Below are 26,358 nucleotides of genomic sequence, written 5' to 3' on the forward strand. Positions count from 1 at the left end.
ATTTAATAATTTTGTCCTGGTGTTTCAAAGAACTTTCAGATAGGAGCAATTTGATCTAGATAGCACAAGATCAGGAATAGAGAAGAAAGATTTGAGGTTTTTGAGTAGGCGGACTACCAGGACTCATCCCACTTTTACATATTTTTCCCCTTCACCTGTTTGTTTTTATCGTGCTTACCTTACTAAAATTATTTTGTCAAATAAGTTGGTTTGGAGTCAAATGTGCATTAAAGACCATGAATCCTGTTAGGATCCTGATTTATTATGATAATTTATGGGGAGCAACATCTTCTGCATCAATTCGCTCCACACATAAACAGAGCTGCTAATCATCGATTACGAGACAAAAAGATTACCATGCTCATTTCTAACCAAAGAAATAACTTGGTGCAAACAAACATAGTGATAATGCATTATGTGAAATGCATATTGCCTAAAATGTTTTTCAATGTGATACAAAATATGTAAGGCAAGACAAGGAAGGTGATGAAACTGCTCTGAAGTGATGAAACTGCAACTCTGGAGTAATGATGATTACGTCATTGTTTTAAGACGCTTATTGCATACGGATCTTGTGCACGGTGAACACAGAAAATGGCTTCAGCTTTGAACATTAATGTGGAATATGATGAAAAAAATACTGAACAGTAATACTTCTCACAAGACCAGCTCCATGTCATCAATATGAATCAGCTAAGAACCCACACAAGACGTTCTGCTTTAGCCACTCAGGAAATGTGTAAATTCTAGTTTCGAAAATGCCAAAAGGGAACAAATGCAATTTGCCCAACTATACTGTATGTAATAAATAAACAAACACTCACTGGCCACAATATTAGGCAAATGTGCACAATCAACCCAAAATCAATCTTTGCAAAGATAATGCTAATATTTTGGTTAACTTTATTTACCTTCATCCGCGTTGAGCGGGGTTAAATATTAGAAACGTAAGTGCTCTGCATTTGTGTGGTGGTGCACAACGTCGTCTAAATTTAATTTCCTCTTTAGTAGATGATGAAATGGATATTTGAATGTAAATCTCACAACTTGTAGTGACTAAATGTAACCAAGAAATCATTCCATCAGTTCCTGTTTCAACAAACCACTGATGTTTACGTCACATGAATGTGAAAAAGACTATTTTGTTACGTTACTTGCGTCTGATGTCTCATCGTGTGTCATCTATTGTGTTGTGTAGTCTCAGACTGATATGATATCTTTCGCTGGAAAAACAACATATATATTTTAGATCAACAACGATGATAAATTTGGCCATACCTAAAATGTTCTTTGAGGCTTTTGAGTCCAATTTCGAAGGCACACTATGAACGTTTGGCTGGCATGATATAAAGTTCCACATTTGATATTAATGCTAGTTTGATTTCTTCTGTCACGGAATGCTGAAAACCTTTATGATATAGTTATATGTGATGTATGCTATTCAGAATGGAAATACAAAACTATTGGGTTGCATTCAGTGCATCTATAACATTCACAAACTAATATACACTTTGTTGAAGCAATTTATCTCATAGTTTAACATCAAAAGATGAATATCAGACAAGAAATCAACATTCCTCCTCAATCTCCTGGTCCATTCCTTAACCGAGTCAATACGTAAATATCCATCACGTAAATCTATCTTCGTCCCATGTCTGCTCTTGGGTCCTCCTTCCTGCACCGAAACGTGACACACCAGACTTATACCCTACAGAGCATGCATTTTACCTGCCAAAGAGGACACTGAAGGGTAAGTGGAAGTGAAAGTGAAAGCCTTGAACAGCATCACAAAGAATGCAAAAGCTTGACGATATCAATGGGTCACACGCTTGATACATATATCGCAAACAAATAATTTGCAACTAATATTAAAGCTATAATCCAGACCAATTTTTTGTTAAAAAGAAAGTAATTTTCAGCCAACCCACAAGAGTGGATGACAGAATGCTGATTAAGCTTATCAGCTTCTGACACATCTTGCTATATTTTCCCATCCATTCATCCATCCATTCTGTATACCGCTTATCCTATTCAGGGTCACGGGGCGCTTGAGCCCAGCTTACTTTGGGCGATAGGGAGACTACACCCTGAAGTGGTCGCCAGTCAGTCGCAGGGGACATATAGACACAGACAACCTGTCACACTCAATACTGTCACTGAATGGGAACAGAACTCACGCTCCCTACACCAAAGTCAGGTGAATGTACCACTACACCGTCAGTGACTGGCTATATTTTTCAATATTTATGTTTGAATATTAGTGACTATCCTATACATTCCCGCGCTGGATCACTTGGTGGTGCTCTGTAATGACGTAGCGGAAATTACGTATTTTACCTACGAACAGACAGGACCGTATATGGACAGCGCGCAGGACGACTGAGCGATAGAAAAAGGAGAAAGCACGCAGGGTTGGAAGGAGAAGGAATAGGCCAGAAAGGAGCAGAGGACTTTCCTGTGCTTGCCTTTCCTTTGGGTGCACCTCCCACAGTCCAAAATGTGTGTTTGGGCACATCACACCACAAAAACACCTTAGAGGACAACAGGCACAGACTTGTTGCAGCAGTCTGCTATTATGTGGATAGTAAAAAAAAAAAAAAAGGATGTTATTGAAAAAGACAGACAGAAATGATCGAAATGCTTCTGCCTTTACCAAGCTATTCAGCTAATACTAGCTGAGTTTGAGCTAAAGTCGGACCACACCATTGACTGGTCACAAGTATATATAGATCATATATAGAGGCATAGTCATTTATTTAGTTCTAAATGATGAATGTTAAAACACAAATGTGTTATATTGTAGAATCAGAATCAGAAAGACTGATATATTGTTTTATTGTCATTGTGCAGAGTAGAGGTACATACTGTAGCCAATAAAATGCAGCTGGCATCAAATCAGAAGTGCAAAAATAAATCATTACATACTGCAGCATAAGTGATGCATCATCTGTTATGTACAATGATAAACAGTGAAGTTACAATATACACGTCTCATATATTATATAGTATGCCTACATGTGTATAGGATAAAAACATATTTACAGATTATATACAGTGGCAATTAACAATTTAGGAGGTTACGTCTGTGCAGCATATAATAGCGCAAATATCAAGTTCATTAAAGTACTTGGTCAAAGAGTGCAATGATGCTATAGTGCAGTTGAGAAGTTTGACAAGATTAACGTTAGATAAGATAAATATTAGTTTAGTTTGGCCCTAGTATTATACTTTTCACACATTACTACTTTGTCATTGGCCGATGTACTGTATTTCGATGACAGAAAAAAGTAAAACGACATAACGACAGGGTACTTACTGTATGTCCAATCTACCCTAATGCCCATTTTTAGTCTTAATTGTGAAGATGATAGATGGAAAATGAATCATAGCCATTGGACAAAACATTGGCTAAATAGCCAATTCAACCATATGGAAAGAGACGCAGACATTCGCTGGTAGATCATGGAAAACAGCAGTTGGCTGAAACATTGCGAGCTGTAAGTAAATACTCTAAAAAAAAATTACATCTGCGGGCACAACTAAAGACTCCCAAAACAAAAGAGTTCATCAGGGGCAAGAAGTGGAAGGTTTTCGACTGGCCAAGTCAATCTCCAGACTTAAAGCCTGTAGAGGATGTATTTTACCTGCTAAAGAGACTGGAAGGAGTAAACCCCCCAAAACAACTGAGTCTGTGGTGTAGTCATTACAAAACAATGCTTATTGATGAAAGGATTTGCAACTAAATATCAACAAGTCTCATTCACTCATTTGAAAGCCCATCTCTTCCAATACTTTTGCTCACCTAAATAAGAAGTCTTAAAAGCCATAACATTAAGTTCTTGTCTCTATTCCTCTTTTGACGTCAAACCCAAATGTTTTCAGTCTACAGCAAAAATGAAAGAAGTTTGCCTCACTGTTCAAATACTTTTGGAGATGAATTAATGTCTGAACTTCACTACACAGGAGGGGGAAAAAAAACTAGATTGGGTCACTTGAATAATATATTGTGTATGCATCCTTACTACGGCTAGGTGTAAGGCAACAGGCAGTACCAATGTCTTGAAGCACGGACCGAGGTGATAGCCGTTGGATAAAATCCATCAGGAGTGGTGGGAGATACTAGATGAAGAGATGAATAACGTCCATATGCACAGGCTTTAAACACAAGTTCAGTTATTGCATTTGAGCCACTCCCTTTGTGTCCGTTCTCATGAGAAACCAGTGGCATCTCATCATGAAATAAAGTGCTGAGCCATGTTATTGCCCTTGATTTAAAAAAAAAAAAAAAAAAAAAAAAAAAAAACAACAACAACAAAAACAGGTTGTAAACTTTTGACGATTCATTAACAATTGTGACTATGAACCACAAACAGTAAAGTCTGTTGTGCGGTTTCAAAACGCTCCAATAGTACTTCCTTTGTCTTCACAGGTTGGCTCCACCATCCCAGCCCTTGCAGGACTCTCAACAACCTCCCGTATCAGCAGCAGTGATTCCTAAACCCTCAAAGACGCAGTGGAGCCTGTCTGTGCCTAACTGTGGAGTCGAGGGCTTGTTCTGAAAACGCTCCAGTAAGCTTTGAAGCTCTTCTTCTAAATTCAGGGCCGCAGAAGACTGCTCTGTCTGTGTAGTCGAGGATTCTTCCTCAAATCGCTCCAGTATTACGTGGAGCTCTTCCTCTAAGCTCTGAGGCTCAGTAGAATTCACAGTCAACGGTCGGGTGTGTTTGTCATGGGCCAGGGGCATGTAATTTACGCCACTCAGAAGCTGTGAAAACGCCATCCCGGATGAAGTCGGAGCAGCTGGCGGCATGAAGTTATGCACAAAAGCAGGAAGGCTGGCTTTAGGCTGCTGCTGTTGTAAACATGCAATGTTGCTCACAGACTGCGATTCTCCTTGTGTAGGGTATCGTTCAGGCCCCATCAACCCCGTCTGGACCGGAGCCACACACATCCTTGTGGGCTGTGGAGCTTCAGGATCTTGTTGAACAAGAAATATATCAATTAGACCACAACATTACTTTGAATTTTTTTTTTTTCTATGGTCATTGTCAGCGTTTAAGGCCAAAGAAACCCACCCAGAACAACCTAATGGTTACGTGCGATAGTTCAGTACGCGTTGTTCTGCGTTTCAAAAAAATCCCCAAATTAAAAAATATCAAAGCCATACATTTCACTTTTCAAAACTGAGTGGATTACCCAGTGAAGTAGCAATGTACGATTCATTTATGTAGGTGGAACTAGACATACTGCTGTTGTTTGATTAGTCAACAGAATTGTTACTTGAGTTTTAAAATGGAATGTTAAACTGTCGTCCAATCGGGAACCAAACCCAAAAATAATTTCAACACATGGGGCTGTACAGCTTTTTTCTTTTTCCCGGCTGGTATGTCACACTATTTACGTAGCAAGTACCGTCCGTCTTTGCCATCACCCACTTGCGAGATGGAAATTTGATCAGGATTTACTGCTCTGAACCATACTGCGGCGAGATAAATTGTACTAAGACTGCTCACCCATGCTAACATTTTAAGCCCATTTGACTGCAACATGATTGAAATGTGTTCTTATTTTCTTTTTTTGTAATTCTATAATCTTTTTCCTTGATGGAACACCATCCAGATCCATTACTAAAACATAAAAGAATTCATGTCATTGATAAATAAATAAATATTACATATTGCAAGTGTAGAATAAAGAAAATTCAGGAAGCAAATATATTTTAATAACCATGTTGGCACTCAAATGTCCAACATTATTGTCAAGTAATTATGGGATTTATTCTGACAAATCCAAGATAATTTGAACAAACCTACAATAAAAACAAAAAACATCTGCAAGGGAAGAATTATGTAATCATGTAATGTTTACTCCCTGAATTGGGGAAACATACCGACCCAAATGTAAATGATATTGTTAATTATTAACCTGTGTGATGATGTACAGTATGTAATCTAAACAAAGGATTACCTGTAACAGTACCCCTCATCCTCTTCCTCTTTTTGCCCTACACAATAAGAATTGCAATCAGACATCAGGAAATGCAAACAATATATTTCATGTATCTCATTTGGTGTACGGTTGACACGTTACGCGACATATTGAACATACATAGTTGTCACACATTGACCAGTTGGGATACAACTGGGCATGACGTCGCCTCTCAACATCTGCTTCCTCATAGTATTTGGCCTGGTCTTGCTGCGGTAGTGAATTCCACTGTGCACACATATCAACAGTGTTAGTGTAAACATACACAAGTACAAATAGTTGAACAAATACACCAAATGGAGTGTATTTGCTCAACGTGCAGGATTGGCCCAGGACAATATGACAAACATGATTCAGATGTTTTGTGATACAGTATTTTGTATTATATTTTATTGGTATTTTTAATTGATATTGATTGATATTTGAGATTTTTTTTTACGTATTTGTTTTTATTTTCCGATGTTTTACTCTGCTGTCGGCAGCCAGGAGGGCATCGGAAGTGAGAATCTGTCCTCAATTGCTTTAGCTGGATGAAAAAAAAGTTGAAATATCCATCCATCCATCCATTTTCTGAGCCGCTTCTCCTCACTAGGGTCGCGGGTGTGCTGGAGCCTATCCCAGCTGTCATCGGGCAGGAGGTGGGGTACACCCTGAACTGGTTGCCAGCCAATTCGCAGGGCACATCGAAACAGACAACCATTCGCACTCACAGTCATGCTGACGGGCAATTTAGAGTCTCCAATTAATGCATGTTTTTTTTGGGATGTGGGAGGAAACCGGAGTGCCCGGAGAAAACCCATGCAGGCACGGGGAGAACATGCAAACTCCACACAGGCGGGGCCGGGGATTGAACCCGGGTCCTCAAACCTGTGAGGCTGACGCTCTAACCAGTCGGCCACCGTGCCAAAGTTGAAATAAAAATACATAAATATATTTTGTTACTGCAGTTATTTTAGTATCTATCTCAGTGTGATGTAATGCAGTAAGACACTACTGCAAACTACAACCACAACGACAAACATGGAATTAAATGAAGACTATTGTTTTGATACTGCATTATCGCTGAATTTTACCACTGATGCAAAAAATGGGCGTGATGGAATTTAAGAGGGGACGAAAGTGAACCTCTAAAACTGTTCAATTATTAAGACATGTTAAACTAACATATGTATGTAAAATTGGTTGAAACTGGTGTGTCGAGATGCTGAACAGAAAAGTGGAAACTAAAACGTCACAGCGTTTGAACTATTTTCACTTATTGACTTGCTCTTATTTTGAAATTCAGCTTTATTTTTATTTGGTGAATGAGAGAACATTACACAGTTGTGCTCATAAGTTTGATTACCCTGGCAGAATTGGTAATGCCTGGCTACAAGACAAATTTGGTCTTGCACGATGGCCCAATTGTCAGAGTGCTGGCATAAAATCTTGCTGTATCTCAGTCGGACTGTCAACACTGCATGACATGTATTCCGATATGACCGTATCCCATCTTTTACCGATCACTGGGCTTTATCTTGTCAAATCAAACACTGTTGGAGAGGCATGACCACAAAACATGTCACCTTTCACTGCAACCGGATACAACCGTTACCATGACGACAACAAGTTGATGTCAAACAATGGATCGCTGCGGTAATGGTGGGGGGAAAAAACGTGCTGTGTCACCGGGTGCTTGGGCGATGACGTTTTGGGCTATCCATTCAAGGATTGCTTGACGTATGTTCATGTACTTTTGACTCGCAAGCAGGCAATAGAACATATGCAGCCTAGCAAGCTAGTGCTAGCACTAACGTTTGTATGTAAACATGCCTGCGTTCTGTCGAATCACGCTCTAAAGCTTCAGTGAACATTGGTTTGTGGGTGTGAATAAATGTTGACAACAGCGACCGAGTACGTTGACAAAGGCAAGCGCGCGAGGCGACGCGCCGGTCACAATATGCAATCCCATCGGTCGACGTCAAGGTGCGCTGTCGGAGAGTTGTCGTCGATGTCACACTACCTGCGATTGGGTGGCGACCAGTTCAGGGTGTACCCTGCCTCTCGCCCAGTCAGCTGGGATAGGCTCCAGCACGGCCCCGACTCTAGTGACGATAAGCGGTACGGGAAATGGATTGATGGATGTCACACACACGGAAGATATTAAAAAAAATCAAACATGCTAGACTTTTCATTTTGGCATTGTAGGGCTATCGAATGGTTACAAATAGTTGGTCGTAGGTTATCTCACACTACAAGAAGTTTTGTCGTTCCCGACAAAATACATGTATGTCAGGCCGGATCTGGGAACTCGCTCGTGATAGCTAACTGGGCCAATATCGGGGCTAAAATCCTGTAGTTTAAGCTAGGCATAAGTTCTCCATGTTCATACACTCACTGTTTTATCACACTGCCCTCTTTGCATACTGTGGTTGATTACTACTGGCCACTCGTGTTTGAGAACTCTCTGCACCATTTGCACAATCGTCACTGTACCAGACCATTGCACTGTTAGTCTGCATCATTTGCACAATTGCCAATATATCAGTATGCACTAGTGGTACACTTTCACTGCTCAATGACACTCCACACTTGTTTTTTATATCCTAAATGTATATTTCATCATCATGGCTGTTTGTTGTTATATTATACTCTGTTGTTATACTCCAACTACCTGAGACAAATTCCTTGTGTCCTGCAACATTGCCAAGAAAATGTATTACTGATTCTGATGTGTGCCATTCTTTAAAGACATGAATGATCATTCAAAACACATTTGATGGGATTCAAATTAAATTATAAGGCATTTTCAGAAAAGCACAATCATGAAACATCCATCAATCTATCCATTTTGTGAACCACTCATCCTCACTAGGGTTGCAGGTGAGCTGACTTCGGGCAATAGGCAGGGTGCACCCTGAACTGGTCACCAGCCAATTGCAGAATCATCAAACAAAACATACCAATAAAGAAAATAATGAGATGATCACTGTTCAGTCATCAGTCATATTTTTTAAACAAACTGCTTATTATCTCACAAATTCTGCCAAGGTGATGAGGCTTATGAGCAGAACTGTACATTTCGGCAGTCATACAAACGTGTTCAATTCTGTGTCACTTGATAGTAAAAAAAATTCAAAAAAAGGTTTTTGAATTGTACTGAATTCATTTGATTTGACTGAGGTAGTGATTACGTGCAGAAGTACAGTGCTGTGAAATAATCAAAGGTAACCCGAGTAGATAAAACGTAGTTTTTAAATGGTGATTGCATTTTTTGAAGTGGGAAAAAAATCTAAGCTACCTGGCTGGCCCTGTGTGAAAAGGTCACGCACCCATAAATCTAACGAGTGGTTGGGCAACGCTCAGCAGCAACAACGGAACTATAAATAATTGTTTTAATTCTGCAACACTGGGGGGTTTTCGAGCAGGAACGACCTTTTTAAGGTCATGCCACAGCATTTCAATAGGATTCAAATCCCAACATTGACTATGCAACTCCAAAACCTTCATTTTTAATTTTTTTTTAGCCATTCAGAAGTTGACTTGCTGGTGTTTGGATTGTTGTACTGCTGCAGAACCCAAATGCGTGTCAACTTGAGGTCACAAACTGAGGGCCAAACTTTCTTCTTTTAGTTTTTTTTTTAGTAAAGAGTAGAATTCCTGGTTCCATCAGTCACAGCAAATCGTCCAGTTCCTGAAGTAAGAAGCAGCCCCAGACCATCACACTATCACCACCATGTTTGACGTTGGTATGTTCTTTTCCTGGAACGCTGTGTTACATTTATGACAAATGTAATGAAACACACACATTCCATAAAGTTCAACTTTCATCTCACCACATCATAGAATATTCTCCCAAAAGTGTTGGCGATGATTCTGGTGTTTTTTAATTTTATTATTATTTATATTTCTTTTTTTACAACCGTAAGAGGAGATTTATGTTCTTTTTTGTCAGCAGTGGTTTTCGTCTTGGAACTCTGCCATGGATGCCATTTTTTCCCAGTCTCTTCCTTATTGTTGAGTCATGAATACTGACCTTAACTGAAACAAGGGAGGCCTGCAGTTCTTTAGATGATGTTTTGAGTTTCTTTGTGATCTCCTGGATGAGAGTTCTCTGTGCTCTTGGGGTCATTTTTGTAGGCTGGCCACTCCTTGGAAGGTTCACCACTGTTCCATGTTTTCTCAATTTGTGGATAATGCCTCTCACTGTGGTTCGCTGGAGTCCTAAAGCTTTAGAAATGCCTTTGTAACCCTTTCCAGGCAGATAGATGTCAATTACTTTATTTCTTATCGAGTCTTGAATTTCTTTGGACCGTGATATTTTGTTGTAGCTTTTTGAGATCTTTTTCACTGACTTTATTTTGTCGGAAAGGTTCTATTTAAGTCATTTTTTGGTTGAACAGGTTGGGAGATAATCAGGCTTGGGTGTGGTCAGTGAAAATGAACCCAGCTTTCCCAAAAATTTAACCCTAACCCTAACCTAACCCCTAACCCTAACCTTAACCAGGCAAGTTAACCCTGTATCACAATAAATAGTTAGACATTATGATCATCTGGGCCTTTGCGTCAAGAAACTTTCTTAAACTGAACTTCGAAGTTTCAGTTGAATAACCCTGCTATATTTGATCTCATTACCTTATTCGGGCGTACTGTACTTAAAGTTGTGGCCGGTGAGTGTATATTTTGTGATTGGAGCGCACACTTACCATTTCTCCCAGGATGACATTTACTGACGCGCTGTCTTTCTTGTCCAGTTTTCCCATGAGTGCTTTGCGATGCTTCCTGGCAAACACCATGAAGGCATTCGGTGGCTTCTTTATGTACTGATGCTCCACCTCATCGTCTGCATCTCTCCTATTAACGAGTGAAGACAAAAAGTTAGTTTTTACCCTGTGAAACTGGTAAAATAAAAATTAATTTAAAAAAAAACATCAGAAGTATAAAACGAGAGCTACGGTTTACTTTCGTTCAAGTGAATCAAAAAATAGTTTTTAGGGTTTTCACATACTTTGTGATAATAATTAAGACTACATGGAGATTACAGCAAGACATAGAGGAACCTCAACGGTCGAACACAATCACCAATGGGTAGCTCATCAACCTTATTTGTTCATGTTTAAAATACATTTTCCCATAGGAAATGAAAATACATTTTAAATTCATCTCAAATCCTTGATTAACTGTATGGGCAATGTTTTAAGTAACATTTTAGAAATTGTCATTCAAGTGTAAAAACAAGTTGACAAGCTGTACTGTATATGCATCCAGCTCCCAAGCACACCACTGTGCCGCCAACAACTTAGAGATTAACAGCAGACTATTAAATTGTAACCTTTTTTTTTTTTTTTACTTTGTTTTAGCCATATTGAACTAAACACCCTGAATAGAGACGCGTGTAGTTGAGTACTACTTCCCAAACTGCATAAGTTCCATTTTCAGTTCTTGTCATCGTGTTCCACAGGCACCCTTTTGTTGTGGCACCCCCTCCACCCAAAAAACAAAAAAACAAAGTAAAAGCAGGACCCGTTTGTTCACTGAGCTGAAGTGTCACAAGATTTGCCCAAGTGAGATACGTAGAGGTCTCACTTGACATTGTGCATGATGGGGGTTTGAACACCACGATATTCGGGGAAATATGTTTTCCTGAAAATTGGTTGATATCTCAATAAGGGTGTTCCACTTTTGAGGTTTCGCTGTATATCAATTCAGTACTGCTGTTCGATATTTTTTTTCACTTACAGAAACACACCAGGAGTGAGATTTGGGTTCCCAGGCATCATCATTGTTGTGCCCCCCATCTGAAAAAAAAAACAGGAAAAAAGACCAAAAGCTGAAATGGTTGAACCAAAAACTTGTGTAGCTCGATGATTTTTGTTGTTGTTGTTGTTGTTGGTCAAGCAAGGTTTTACCATTTGTGGAGGAGCAGCAGCAAAATTTACTGATGCTGGTGGAACGAAGTTTTGCACAGGCCACCAATATGGCACCTGCTGTGAAAAAAAGACATGAGGGGTTAACCGACCATATTATGGGATCGTCACAACATTACATAAAACTGCATTGAGCTTAAACACATCTACAGTATCTACCTATCTACCTAATCTATTTGTCTACCTATATACCTCCTATCTACTTACCTACCTATCTATCTATCTAGATCTAGCCAGCCAGCCAGCTATCCATCCATGCCTATGATACATGAACTAAGGCCTGGTACAAGCAAAGATTTTTCCACTTAAAATATATATATATTTTTTTTTTATCTGCTACAGCCCACACAAATAAAGATTTAAAAAAATAAACTACTGGCTTGGTCCGTTACTGTTAGATATTAGGCCAAAATCTCATTCTTTTCTAAAGTAAAAGCAAATGTTTGCAAATATCTTATTTTGATGAAACACAAAGATATTGAGTCTGCTTTCATGGAAGACTACAGAAATCTGAGAATATTTACAAAAGAGAGGTGCAAGGGATTTGGACAAATGTAAGCTAAAGACGGTGTCTTAACAATCTATTATCCAAACAGTTGATTAATTTGATAATCGATTAGTCGCCAATTAATCGATTGTTGCACCTCTACATTTCTCTTCTAAAAATGAATTTAAGCAAAAAGTTAACGATGTAAGTGTATGTAGTATACTGTAGATCACTGTTTCTTAAAGTGTGGTCTGCAGAACACCCACTCGCCATGATAATGTAGCCGATAAGTAGTTAACAAACCAAAAAAAGTTACACTGGTAATTTTTCAACTAAACATCTATTTCTTTCACTTCTTTTTTTAAGTTCTATTGCCACCATTGCAGTTTTCCTTTTAGCCCTTTGAAAAGGATATAGTGTAAATATCAACCAAAAAAAAACCAGCCAAAGAAAGCACAGGAAAACACTGAAAAGTACAGTATGGGGAGCAAGGGATCTTGAAATTCTCGGCAGAACTTCCAAACCATTCACATTCTCAGGGTCTACCCTGCAATTAGACTTGATCTGAAAACAGTTTGAGATGCGCTAGTATATAGAGTAGGAAGGATCCACCGACCAAACATTTGCACAAACATATTGTCTTGACAAATAATGCAACATTTTGATGGACACTGTCAGGTGGTAGTAAGATTAAGATGGTTTTGCTTTTTTTGTGGGTATGTAAAATAAATAATATATATATATATATATATATATATAATAATAATCAATGCTTAAGTGTGAACATCCATAGGTTTCAGTTTGTGGAGAACAACACGCTCACAAATATGATGTAGAACTGTTTACTTGTTAAACTCAGTTCAAGTGAAACGGACCCTGCTTTCTTACCTGGCCGTGACTGTAAAAGCCCGCAGTGCTGTTCATGTAAACCTGCGGCATGACCGGCTGCGGCCCGCTGAACATGTCCGGCCCTTGCTCGGCAAAGCGAGGCAAGGCCTGGTAATTGAAGCGCACGTCTCTCGGATCACAACTTGGCCACATCTGATCCATATTATTTTGTTTTTGTCGCGTTTGTCGCTCTCGCCCCCCGCGGCGCATGCATGCACATCTTCACGTAGCGCGCGCGCGGACGCGATGACGGAATTGACACAGTTTTGTAGGCGATAACATCAACTTTCACTTAATTGAAACGTATTCCGTGACACGTCCACCTACGCACACGTTTAAACTGTGCTAGAGCGCGTCATGTCATTATGACGTCCCACGTGTCAGGCGTCAGGATTTTCGATGCGCGGAGGGGAAAATTCCTGCACATTCTCCATTATTTTTTATTTAATTTTTTTTTTTTTTAAATCTACAACTGCGTGATTTATACTACGGGAATAAACTAAACGTTCAATGCAACACTATTAGTAATAATTAGAAGTAAGAGTAGAGTAACTGGAATACCGCTGTGGTTGAATATGTATATGAATATATCTGGAGTTCGGGAAATACTGTATACGTAAAGTGCCTTTCAATAATCTGGAAGGAGAACCATTTTTTTCCCATACAATAATGGAACACGCCGGTGTCAAACTCAAGGTCCCAGGGGCGACGTCGGCCCGCCACGTCATTTTTTTGTGGCCCGCAAAAGCAAATCATTTGTGTCAACCTCCATGATGCTTGCTAAAATCTTTCACAAAATGTAAAATTGTCATGTAATGAATAATAACACTGAGCTATTGCAGACATTTTTTTGTTACCAAATCCCTTGTCACAGTCACTTGAGCGATAATTGAACAAACGCGTATCCTTGACTTCCGATTCCAAAAGTAGTCATCTATCAATTTGTTGCGACTATGTAATACTACGATGAGGCAATGAAACATGAAACGGTTTCACAAAACTAGTTCAAACAAATACCATAAAAAGGATAGAAAATATTAGAAATAAATAATATTGGGACATCACTAATCCTCTTTTTAATACAATTTATACATTTCTTACTCATTCCAATTTTAATCATGGCTGCAGATTTGGAGTGAGTTCAATTCACCCAAGAAGTGGAGAAGGTAAGCTACACAAACTAATATTGTAAATGTTCAAACGGGTCATCCGTTTTCATCACGAGCCGTCTTTTCCGTCTCTACGACTGCTCAGAAAACCTCTTGGGCATTTTGGGATTCCCAGAATGAGTCAACGTCACACGTCAAAAGAGATTTAACGTGGGATTATTGTCTGATTTGCAGGACCGAAATGTTTACGCCTGCAAAATTCACTGACGTGTTCCGGTGCTTGTGTATACAATAAAACAGTTGATTCACTCGAGTTAATGAGTAAAGACTTGCATTAAGCTCAATGTTTTTCTAGTACCTGGTGGTATTCATCTCAGCACCCCTGTAGGCAGTTGTCACGAGTCACGATTCCGGTAAAACGGCCCACCCATGCAAACGTGACGTATTTGCCAACACACGATAACGATACAAATATTGTATCTATTTGATGGAAGTGTCGAAGAACTCTTGTGTTAATTAAGTGTTAATGATGTGAGGAGACATCACACTGACAAATGTTCTAATTAATAGAAATTATACTGTCTATATACCGCATGTATTTCTAGAAAATGAGAGAATTATGAACAGTTCCAAATCAACGTGGACAAGCAGTATAGTAGATCGTTGTAATATTTGAATGAGAATCTTCACAGGCATCGCAATATTTGCTTTCTTCTGATTGATACAACCTGTATTGGACCTGATTAGCGTTTGTCGGTGCACCTAACGTGGTCTGTGCATTAAAACAAAATAAAAAATTCTTAGAAACAATTACCTTTTTCAATGATAACTGCCACTAATTCAATTTCATTTCAAAATAATTTCGAAATTCCGTGGGGGTATGTCTTTACAGGGACTGATTTGCAACCCTCACCAAAGATTTGATGACCTGCAGTGCTCTGAAAGTCACAGCGTTATATACAAACCACCCAGAGTGCTCGCTAGAACTTCAGGTTTCCAAAGACCAGACAATTCTCAGTGACATTTATTGTTTTTATTTGACAACACTCGACAACATAAAATACTGGCGCAAAGAGTGAGAATGCTTTTCTGGTCACAGGCATCATGTTACTATTAACATCAGTGTAACATGTGATCAGTAGTAGAACAGGTAGAGTGAGGTACAAACTCAAGCTATACATATTTTCTTTTCATGACCAAGAAATTAGGGAGACATAAAATATTTGGATGTGAACAGCCAAAGGCAGCGTGGCTCAACCTGCGCACCCATGTAATAAGGCCCCTAATTTACCAACCTGTATACTTAACTAAATAATTTCCCATTACTAGAAGTGAAAGTCGACGCATCCCAGTGAGGAATATAGGCACGAACTGAATATTTCCTACATTATGCACATGTTTGCAAAAGCGTGTTCATATGAGTCAGTGGCACTCTCTCGAAACCTCCAGCATGTACAATTACTTTAATGGATGTTGTGCATTGTAGTATTCCTAATTTACTTCATGGGCCGGGTTACAATTTCCTTTACAGGGTCGCTACACCGGCGCAGCAATACAGACATTCAAATCAAAACAAACCTTCACAGTTGAAATTGAAGGTACATGGAAAAAGGAGGTTAAGTCTTGTACTATAGGTAGGTGGGGTACACCCTGAACTGATCACGAGTTAAATTATCATTATTATTATTTTTACATACACTATATGTAAATACGATGAGGCAATTATACATTTATATGGTGTCAGTGCCATAACAGGCCTCTGAAGGAAAACCATCCCACATAAAAAAGTTTGACACCCGTCAATGTACCCGTCATGACAATTCATGATGTATGCTGCTAAGTTTAGGTGCCGGGTACTCATTTGGGTCTCGAGCTGGAAATGTTTGGGAAACCTGCACTAGGGAAAGCTTGACAAAGTCCAAAGCAGAAATGTAAACCACTAAGACGTAGCATGAATCGTTTTAAGTGTGGCAAAGACACAAATGTACCTAACTAATAAGCCCTTTTATCATGGTGCAATCATTTTTTTCATATTGTATATTGTACTGGACTACTTCTAATGAAAAAGCAACTATGGGAATTAAAATGTTATAATTGTTAAGACGTTTAAAAATAATAATAATCAACACACTAGTCTTCGATGTTTTCAAGAAAGTTGAAGTCTTGTCAAAGAAATGAGACGATTCCGTATTAAGAATGCTGCAGAACAACATGTCGGTCTGTCTTAAAAATGTTATGGCAACACTGCTTTAACTGGCATTCTCCCATGTACATGTGAAACAAGAAATAAAGTATCATCTTGTTCCTTCTTTAGCAAGTTATTTAAATATGTATGGGGTTTGGAATAATTTTAACGAAATAATGGAAATTCACAATTCATGCCACTGATTCGCTTGTTTTTTACAAACCTTGCATTCAACATTTTGAGCATCCGTAAGTCCTAACACTATTCCCATTTTCAGTCTGCTAAACATCATATTGAATAATGATTAACAATTAAACACATTACACATCATAAATATTGCAGGAAAGCGAATCTAATAAATTATGGGTTTAAAAAAAAAAAAAAAGGCTTCTGATCTCAGCGCGAAACTGTACTCAGTTAATTCTCGGTGTGCCTTAGTGTAGTTTCTTAGGGGTATACACTGCCCCCTTGCTGTGGGCAGAGCTCCCAGCAGTAGAATGGGGCACTGGCCGGTCCTTACGCTTGGTCGACTCGACATCTTTCAGGCGTCCCATAATATCAGCTCGTCTTTTGCGGTTCAAGATGCAGAGTGGGCCAAACTCCGCATAAAAACTAAATAAAGGTGACATTGGGAAATGAATAAAGGCACACTTTGTGTCAAAACTGAAAATGCAGTACTATATAAAGGGAGTATCAACGGTAACCATAATCAACGTACCTTTACTTTTGGTCTGTACTTGAGGTAGGTTGTTCTGATTTGCAAACTAAAGGGAACAAAATTTTTTTAAAAAACATGCTTGAACATGTCTCATCACAACTGTAATCTGAATGGGGGCCTTCACCTGAGAAGTATGTGCAGGTAGGAGCCCAAGCCTGTGAAGATGTGCCACCAGGCATGGAACTGTGTCACCACTCCGACACCAGTTGGCAATGTTTGTCTACTGGCTCTATAATGCAGGAACAACACTATAAATGAGCCACCTCGTAACAATTGGAGGGCATTTCAGGGTTCCTACACATTTGAGATTTTCCAGATGCTAATTTCCAAACTTCTCAATAAAAAAATTGACAGTGTCTCTGCGTTTTAATCGCCCATTTCGTTTTCACCGCGTTGATTTAATCACTTTCGTTTGTGAGTTGATTTTTCTTTCTTAAAGACTAAACTCTTTGTGCCACTTCTTTGTCTTCATTGCCGCCCCCCCAACCCCCCAATTCCTCAGCAGCATCCCTCTAATCAAATGTGTTGTAGTCACCAAATGTGTTGGAATCACCAAATAAAGTAAATGATTAAATCACTCTATTGTTTCACTCATTTCTGTCCTCAGCGTACTTTACAGTTGACTTATCAGAAAATCTGATTTGTGTCACGTTGCTATGTTTGCTTGTATAATCTAACGCCTAAGGGTATTAATTTGGAACACTGGAATGATTTTTTTTTTTTGTCAGGAACTACTTGAGACATTCGAAGGGTGTACATTATCAGCGGTGGAATTTTCTGAGCCAATCAGAATCGAGTATGCCCTGGACAATGCATTAATTGCTAATCCCTTTATAAAAATTTACCTTAATGAGTCACAGAAGATATTGTCAATGTTCCACAGAAGAAAGCCTAACATGAATACACCTAAGGAGATGTAACACAAAGGCCGTAACCATGGGTAAACCCTATAAAAAAAAAAAAAAAAAAAAAAAAAAAAATCAGACAAAGGTAACAGTCAAGTTGTTATTTTTTATTGAATATTGATGAGGAGCAGTGATTTCCAATATGAATGTTTTTCTTGGCAAACTTACCATGTAACAATGAAGACAGATCGCATCACGAGACAAGCAACTAAAGCGCCATACATGACCTAAAAAAAGACAACCCATTTTGAACAGCAAGCAGTGGTTAAATGCGCTGTATTTGTAAAGTCTATTCATTTATTTTTATTTTTTTTGTAACTTGTACTCATTTTAAATTGAATGTCTGTATTACAGCACACCTCAAAATAATGACTTAACAATTTGAAATACGCGCTGAAATACTACCATCAAGATAAAACATTTTTTAGGATGATATATTTCTCAAAAACTATCACGATAAACGGTCATATCGGTTTTTTTTATGCCTCTGAAATCATGAAAAAATTAGCTGCAGGATTGTGCGGTTGGTCCTCTGAAGGCTCTTCACCTGTCAATCAAACACATTCACCGTAGCCAACAACTGGCTGAATAATAAGAATGCGCCCGCTGAGATGATGCTTAACAAACAGTTAACTTCCCCGTGTGTGTTAATTGGTGACTGACACACACACAACAACAACTTGGAACGAGGTGCTGACATTTTAAACAACATGGCCGCAGCGAAGCTAGCTATTTAGCTCCTTAGCTCGCTGGGTCTGGAAAAACTATCATGTCCATTATATGATACATCGATATAGTAATTATAGTGACAGGCCTGTATTTATACTGTATTTCCTGCATTTGCAAGGCTTGGTGCCGCCGCCAGATGGTACATTATACGTTAGACTTGCTGGTTTTCTCATGGCTGGCCACCCCCGTAGGTCCACACGCGCAATTCTACAATAAGAGAATTTAAGCTTTTATAAAGATAACGATGCTCATTTTTGATTGTTAGAAAATGTAATGTGTCCATAGTTTGTGGAGGTGCATTGCATTGCGCTCCATTGTGTCACACTGCCCGGTGTTTCTTGTTGTTCAGTTCTATTTGCACGAAGCACATTAGCTTGAAATGTTCTGTCATGTTTAGCAAGCATGACGTTGGCCGGGCGTTACATGCGGCACGCAGGCAAACCCAATGTTTACTCAAGCTACGTAAAACCAAAGGCACACTGAGCCCCAAAAGCAAACAACAAGCAAGACCATAGAGCAGAACACAAACTTACCTGGTGAAACACTGGTTCTTTCCACTGTAAGTAGATCTGCAACACAAAATCACATCAGAATATGAAAATGTGTAATTTGCAACAAGGGCCATGTACATAATGAGCAACAAATTGATGATGAATACTCACCACAGTTACTGTGATGCTAAAGATGAATAATAACGCTGCAGGAAACCAACTGATGTTGTTCCCTTGTTTGAAGCACTCATATCTGAAACAAGTTTTTTTTTTTTTTTTTTTTGAATGTTCATCTCGACACAGTACATAACATGCTGATTAAAAAAAAAAAATCCATTCATCATTATTAATTGTAGTCAAATGCTGTCAACACAAAATGATGAGATCGGTGGAATCATGACTTAAATTTTCAGAAGCTTGTGCTGCAGGCTGAGCGCTTCACAAATTAGCAAGGATAAGTGTCAGCTGAGAATGCAGATATGAAGTTATTTAGTCATAAAGAAACAGAAAATATGTTTAACCTAATCACTAGGCTTTACACAATCAGGATTTTCAGGAAGTTTAAAAAAACAAAAAAAACGATATCCGATCACACGATGGAGCAATGTGTCTATTTACGTGACTTGTTCCTTTATTGTATATACTTGTGTAGTGTATACTGTATCCATCCATTTTCTGTACCGTTTATCCTCACACGGGTCACGGGCGTGCTGGAGCCCATCCCAGCTCAAATTATTCTCTAGCATTTTAGAGAAAAGTTAAAACACCAATGACCTCTCGGGGGCATTCAAGGATTGGCCACTGACATAAGTTTAGGTCAAATCAACATTACATGACATAAATAATGGGCGCTAACTTACTGCAATTAAATTACTTTAATAAATACTGTTCATGACATGCTTACTCTAATGTTCTCATTGTCCCAGCTATATGGACGGCTGTTGTCCAGAGTTTGAGTCAGTTTGACTCCCCCCCACGCTGCGTGCAACAAGACACGTGACAAGGCTAAAAATAAACTAGCTTTTGGATTCAAACGCGACGAAGACGCGGAGTTAAATGTCTTGTGCGCAGCCAATCGATGACGTCATTGATCGGATCGGCGATTTATGACACAAAAGCCGATCATCATAAAATGCTAATTATCGGCCGATATAGATAACACCGATCAGATCGGCGTAAAGTCTACTAATTACTCATAACAAACAATAAAAAGCTACCAGTAACTTCATGATATATCTAAGGCTATGTTCACAGTGCAGGGCATGCTGCCCAATTCAGATTTTTTTGTTAAATCCAATTTTTTTATGCAGTCGTTCACATTACAGAAACAAATGTGGTTTCAATTGTGGAAGGAACAAGTCTGTGACGTCACACGCATGCGCACAAAGCCAGACGTCACTTTGAGCATGCGCACAACTGCGAGTGGGCGTGTTTACTGCAAACTGCACTTGTGTTGGATCCATATTTGATTTATATCCACATATGAATAAGGCTTGGGTCGGATATGAAAAAATCTGAACTATACTGTTCACATTGACAGGAACAAAATTAGATACATGTCACATTGGGCAAAAAAATCGGAATTGACCTGCAGTGTGAACATAGCTTAAGATAGTTCTTGTACCATCTGTCCCGATATGTATGGTGCCCGATGGTCAAACTCAAGGCGAACACAAATTTTAGAGTTTATTTTCCTGAAATGAGGGCTTGATTTCAAATTATACTGATATCAAGGGCCTTTTGATTTAAGGGTTTGATGTCCACTGTATTCAGAATCTTTCAAAGCACAAAAACCAAATGCTGTAGCCACTTACAGACAGTAGACAAAGACACACGTGCTGTAAATCATTGGCAACTCATCCAGTAGCTGCAGATGACAAAGCATATATTTGTGTCATCAATGCCGAATTTCTTCAGAATGAATGCATGCGACAACAATGTATTCACATTCACTGACAGTTGTTAAATGCTACTTAAACACCGCTCCTAATAGTTTGTGACACATTGGTAGTACCGGTAGTTGGCACGGAGGCGTCACACGGGACAAGAAGGCACACTCGGTTACCGCAGTACTTGTTTTTCATTTGATTGTTTTAAATTCATGACCTAGAAGTGCTTTTATACAAACATCTGCAGTGATTATGAGCCTGCTTGCGGAGCTGTGGAGTGCAGCCTCCAAGTGCTGCTGAGTAGTTAAAGCAGTCCTTACAGAGCAAAGCAGCTCATACTTATTTTATATAATTTTAGTTTTTCATTTTTACACAAATGAGGCATCAAAAGATGTGTCTTCATGGTGCCAGGTGTGATTGAATATGTTAAAATTTTGTGTTACCGTGGCGATGCAAATCCCCAAAAGCTAAGAATACACTCCCATTGTAAATGAATGGGGAGCCGTCGAAAGAGTGACCGCGACTCTGTTTTTCCCAGGCATGATGCTGTGGCATACAGGACCTGACATGCAAATGTTTTTTTTGTCTTATTTTGTTGACAAACTTGTGAGCTTTACCTTTTTGTCTGAAAAAAAAAACCCCACTTGCTCACAAACGTGTTACGTGTAATTAATATCTCAAATAGTTTACACCAGAGCAAATTGTTCGAAGTGCACGTTCTCAGTAAAAATACATACAAAATGGCAAGACATTCTGTGTTATTTTAATATACACATGCTTGGCAGGTGCAGCCAACAGCCAACCACCTGTCACATGGCTCAGCCCCTTGCTGTCATGTTCGGTGTAACAAACCCGGAGAATGGCTACCAAGAAAGTGATTGTGCTATCAAGAAATCTTAGATAAGTGAACACAGCAGCAATGAGCAAGTATGCGGGGGTCATCGTTGGGGTCACCGGGGAGCTGGAGCCTATCCTAGCTGACTTTGGACTGGTTGCCTGCCAATCACAGGTAAACAGACATTAACACATGTAAGGACAATATTTAATAATGGGTGAGGTGGAGTCTATCCTAGCTCATTTTGAACTGCTTTGCAGGAGCACATCAAACAAACAACCATTCACTTTACACCCATGTCTAAGGGCAATTTAGAGCCTTCAATGAACCTAACATGCGTGTTTTTGGAATGTTGTAGGAAGCCAGAACACCTGTAAGAAAACTCACACAAGCACAAAGAGAACATGCAAACTCCACACGGAAAGGCCGCAGCCCAGCTTTGAACCCCAAACCCATGTTTGCAACAGTCTTCCCAAGTTGAACTGCTTTAAGACTCCATTGTGTTGAAGTCAAAGTATAATTTTTTAAGTTTAAATAGTTAAGTCTAGGCATGCCCGACACGCAATAAATCTTTCACAAATGCGGGTTACAGACCTGCAACAGGTATCATGCCCAAATCGTTTCTTTCCATGGTAAACCGAGGACCCCCTGTACTTATATGCCTTTATGTGACATACTTCAACAAATAAGAAAATAAATGTTGAATACCAAAATCAGCTTAAAGGGAGTATGACATGAGTGCAAACAATCCTACCTTTTACGAACTCTTCAGTTTTCTGTCGTACACTTTTATGAACAATATTGTTACAAAAGGTATAAGAATGCACTGGCGAATGAGGAACAATGATGAACTGGCACATTAGATAAAAGAATTAGCCTCGTCATCACTAGTCACTTTTATATAACTACAGTATAGAGTTTCACTTTATTTCATTCAGCATACCTGCATCTCATAGAGCAGTGTCATGTGGAAGCACCAGGAACCAACGCCAACAGCTGGGTGACACACAATTTTTTTAAAAATGTCACTCGTCTTGATGAAACGTTATGACGTAAGAATGTTTTGACTGCTGTGACAATGACTCTAACACTGGCAGCTGTTGTAATAACAATGATACTGGGAAAAAAGGAAATTGATTTGAGTTAACCTGCAAGTCCAAGGAAAGAGCAGATGTAGCAGAGCTCAAGGCCATCACGGAATGTCTGGATGGCCCCACAAATGGGAGGAAGAATCATAATCAGGTTGCTGACAGTGTTCCCTGCACAGGCCAGCAAACAGGCGCATTACAGTCAGATGAGACGAGCACCGTGCGTCTGTTATTGGGCAGCAGAAGATTGTGAGAGTTCAAGGACATGTTAAGCCGTCCACTTGGAGCACCACAAACAGCCTTGGTATCTTATTGCTGAAACCCAATCACTGCACCAGCGGGTCATGCGCAAAAGCTTTGGATGGATTTTCTCTTACTACTCAGACATGTACACATTTTAGAATATTTATCTTACATAATGATCAGTTTTATGATTTACAACAGTACTTTACTCATTTATTAGACCCCAGCCCAATGTTAGGTTTATGCCACAGTATTGATAATTACCCAAATCATTATGTATGTTTCTGTAAACAGTTACCACACCAGTATGTCGAGGTTATTTATGTGAAATTATTATTATTAGTAGTAGTATTGTTTAGTATTTTTTTAAATTAGTTTTAATGTTAAAATATAATTATTATTGCTATGTGTGGTTTTGAAATGTAATGAAATAGGGTCACATGCGTGTTGGAGCCTATCCCAGTTGACTCTGGGTGAGAGGCGGGTTACAAGCCGAACTGGTCGCCAGCCAATCACACGGCACATGCTGTATAAACAAACAACCATCCGCACTCGCATTCACACCTACGGGCAACTTTGAGTTTTCAATTAATCTACCATGCATGTTTGTGGGATGTGGGAGGAAACCGCAGTACCCGGAGAAAACCCACGCATGTGATCCAATGATGATGGACCACAACACCAGATGGTATTTTTGGTTCACTGCTGGTGATAATTTTAAGTGTTGCTTTAATTTCATGAATATAAAGGGGACTCAAATAGACAGTGAATATTTAATTTGACAGTAAGCTTCAACCAAGCATCTTTTTCAAGTGTTTTTGTTTCATACAGAAATAAAAAATAGTGCATTCTCAGCGGGAGTTCATTCACAGTGCACAGTGAGCACACAATAGTTTATTATACGTATAGTTGGGGGGGGGGGGGGGGAACAATATATGCAGTGTTATCATCACTTTAGATGTCAGAAAGGCTCCCAATGTTTTTTTTTTCCCAAATCTTTTTGTATGGTAAAGAAAATAATATTGAAGGGGGAATTAAGAGGTATAGCGCAACTTTTGACTACATCAGTTATTTGATTTATTACTACATGAGTCCATGTAGTGGAGAGCTCCAAAGTTATCAACACTTCTGCCTGGGTGCGGTGATGTGCAAACACGCAAAAGACCTTATCAGTTTTAAAACTAGAACAACTTAGCAGTATTTTCTCAACGGACACACGTTCTATTTAACTGCAGGAGTCTGATGAAGACGCTGATAATAGATAGACTTTGGTCACTGTCACTTTTATAATCTGTATAAAATGACTACTTCTTGATTACTTTGCACGTCTGCAATGAGCAATGCAGAAAGAGCACAAGAAAAAAAAAAACATTGAGAGATGGATTTGAAGTATATTCGTTGAGGACGATTTCAGCATTGTTTAAACTGCCTTCCGGACAGCCACTGTTACCTGAATGACTGTTACAATGCCAAAGCTCCCTGTGTCATCGGTATAAACAAAAGCTCCAACTGTCAGTATGGAGATGCATGGGTTTTGAGAACATTTCTTTTTTTTTTTTTTTTTTTTTTTTTAAATCTATGATTACGGGTACCTTGAGTAGGTTTATGAATGAAAACATGACAGATCCTACACTCACCAGTCACATGAGTGACTTGACACCTGCAGCGTTGAATGAGGGTAGGACTCACTTATTGATGCATTATTCTCGTTGTAGTTTGCAGTGGCGTAGATCTGCACTGCATCATAATTACCTTATTGACATTGGCACAGAGGTGCATCTTATAAAGTGATTGTTAACAAAGAGTACACGCGTATGTATACCATTCTTTGCACGTGTATGCCCATTCACGTGCAAAGGATGGGTTGCTATCAATGTGAACATCCAGTCCAGAGCAAATCTGTTTTGAAGCAATTGTTTCTTGACAAACCAGTTTTTGTTTTTGCGGGAAGGTTTTGTTTCTTTCTTTGTGTCGTGGAACACCGGTTGTGCTAGTATATGGAATAATATCGCTATCATGGGAAAGAAATATAAGCACAGCATGTTTCGGCGTGGGACGGACTCATTTTGTGTGCTCCGACTCCGGAACGTTACATGTCGTCTGAATGGTGGCGTTGTACTCACAGAATTCGGCGATGTAGTAGGAGACGACATAATTCTCCTCGCACCAGTCGAGCGTGGAAGTGGGCCGGCCCCAGTATCCCTGCCTGTCCGACGAGGGAGCCATGATGGAAGCGGAGGAGGTTGTGTGGCCGCTAACGGATTTGCAGTGCCATCCGTGGCGTTCTCCTCTCACTGATGTCACTGAGCTACAAAAAAAAAGACACACACAAGCAAGCAGAACGTTTGTTTTCCGTCACACTTTCCCGTCACTCTTCGACGCTTTACGTGACCCACGTCCCAATGGCGGGACAAACGTTGGCGCTGCAGTACGGTTTCCTACTGCGGTCAAGCCAGCCTCCACTCGTAAAGTAGCAGTCAAGCCAGCCGCCCCTAATTTTGTTCATACTAGGCATTACGGTAATAGGTCGCCAACTCGCGGCGAAGCCACCTTCAAAATAAAAGCTTCCCAATAATACGGACGCCAGTGCTCTTCGGTTAAGGAATGCAACCAGCAAAGTTAATTTGAATCTTGAGATACATTACATACATACATACATAAAAAAATTACTTTATTTGACATCTTAGGAAAAATAAATGGCAATGGACTGCACTTATATAGCACTTTATCTACATCATCACAGTGGCCAAAGCGCTTTACAAAGACTCATATTCACACACACATTTATATACCAATGGGCGACTGCTGCCATGCAAGGCGCTGTCATGCCCACTGGGAGCAAATTAGGGTTCAGAGTCTTGCCATGCGGACAGTCGTAGCAGGGATTCGAACCTGTT

At 39.4% G+C, this 26,358-nt stretch overlaps 2 protein-coding genes and 1 long non-coding RNA gene across 3 annotated transcripts; 1 reads left to right on the top strand and 2 right to left on the bottom strand.

Annotated features, from left to right (window-relative positions):
* Positions 1–4,340: 4,340 nt before the first annotated feature.
* LOC133416351 (transcription factor 7-like 1) lies at positions 4,341–13,422 on the bottom strand. Its single transcript, XM_061703200.1, has 7 exons — positions 13,270–13,422; positions 11,877–11,951; positions 11,707–11,765; positions 10,674–10,821; positions 6,109–6,216; positions 5,968–6,004; positions 4,341–4,977 (listed from the first exon to the last, which is right to left on the bottom strand). Exons 1-7 carry the CDS (start codon positions 13,420–13,422, stop codon positions 4,463–4,465), a joined length of 1,095 nt encoding a protein of 364 aa, XP_061559184.1. The 3' UTR covers positions 4,341–4,462.
* A 1,979-nt stretch (positions 13,423–15,401) lies between these two features.
* On the bottom strand, positions 15,402–25,940 carry acer3 (alkaline ceramidase 3). Its single transcript, XM_061703074.1, has 11 exons — positions 25,585–25,940; positions 23,279–23,389; positions 23,074–23,126; positions 21,221–21,273; positions 19,578–19,659; positions 19,449–19,484; positions 18,355–18,413; positions 18,127–18,228; positions 17,406–17,510; positions 17,282–17,327; positions 15,402–17,175 (listed from the first exon to the last, which is right to left on the bottom strand). Exons 1-11 carry the CDS (start codon positions 25,685–25,687, stop codon positions 17,122–17,124), a joined length of 804 nt encoding a protein of 267 aa, XP_061559058.1. The 5' UTR covers positions 25,688–25,940; the 3' UTR covers positions 15,402–17,121.
* On the top strand, positions 19,417–22,787 carry LOC133416272 (uncharacterized). The gene is made up of 3 exons (XR_009770232.1): positions 19,417–19,474; positions 22,081–22,304; positions 22,489–22,787. It is a non-coding gene; the product is annotated as an uncharacterized LOC133416272 (long non-coding RNA).
* Positions 25,941–26,358: the final 418 nt, after the last annotated feature.

This window comes from Phycodurus eques, chromosome 17, assembly GCF_024500275.1.
Source record: "Phycodurus eques isolate BA_2022a chromosome 17, UOR_Pequ_1.1, whole genome shotgun sequence".
In the NCBI taxonomy this organism is placed as follows: Eukaryota; Metazoa; Chordata; class Actinopteri; order Syngnathiformes; family Syngnathidae; genus Phycodurus; species Phycodurus eques.

Excerpts from the sequence above, each read along its gene's own strand:
- LOC133416351 (XM_061703200.1), bottom strand. The coding sequence starts at position 13,422 with ATGTGGCCAAGTTGTGATCCGAGAGACGTGCGCTTCAATTACCAGGCC. Across the intron at positions 11,766-11,876 it reads CTGCTGCTCCTCCACAAATG|ATGGGGGGCACAACAATGAT; the intron begins GTAAAACCTTGC and ends TTTTTTTTTCAG. Across the intron at positions 10,822-11,706 it reads CTCACTCCTGGTGTGTTTCT|GAGAGATGCAGACGATGAGG; the intron begins GTAAGTGAAAAA and ends ACTCGTTAATAG.
- acer3 (XM_061703074.1), bottom strand. The coding sequence starts at position 25,687 with ATGGCTCCCTCGTCGGACAGGCAGGGATACTGGGGCCGGCCCACTTCC. Across the intron at positions 19,660-21,220 it reads TGTGTCTTTGTCTACTGTCT|ATATGAGTGCTTCAAACAAG; the intron begins GTAAGTGGCTAC and ends AACTTGTTTCAG. Across the intron at positions 18,414-19,448 it reads AAGAACCAGTGTTTCACCAG|GTCATGTATGGCGCTTTAGT; the intron begins GTAAGTTTGTGT and ends GTCTTTTTTTAG.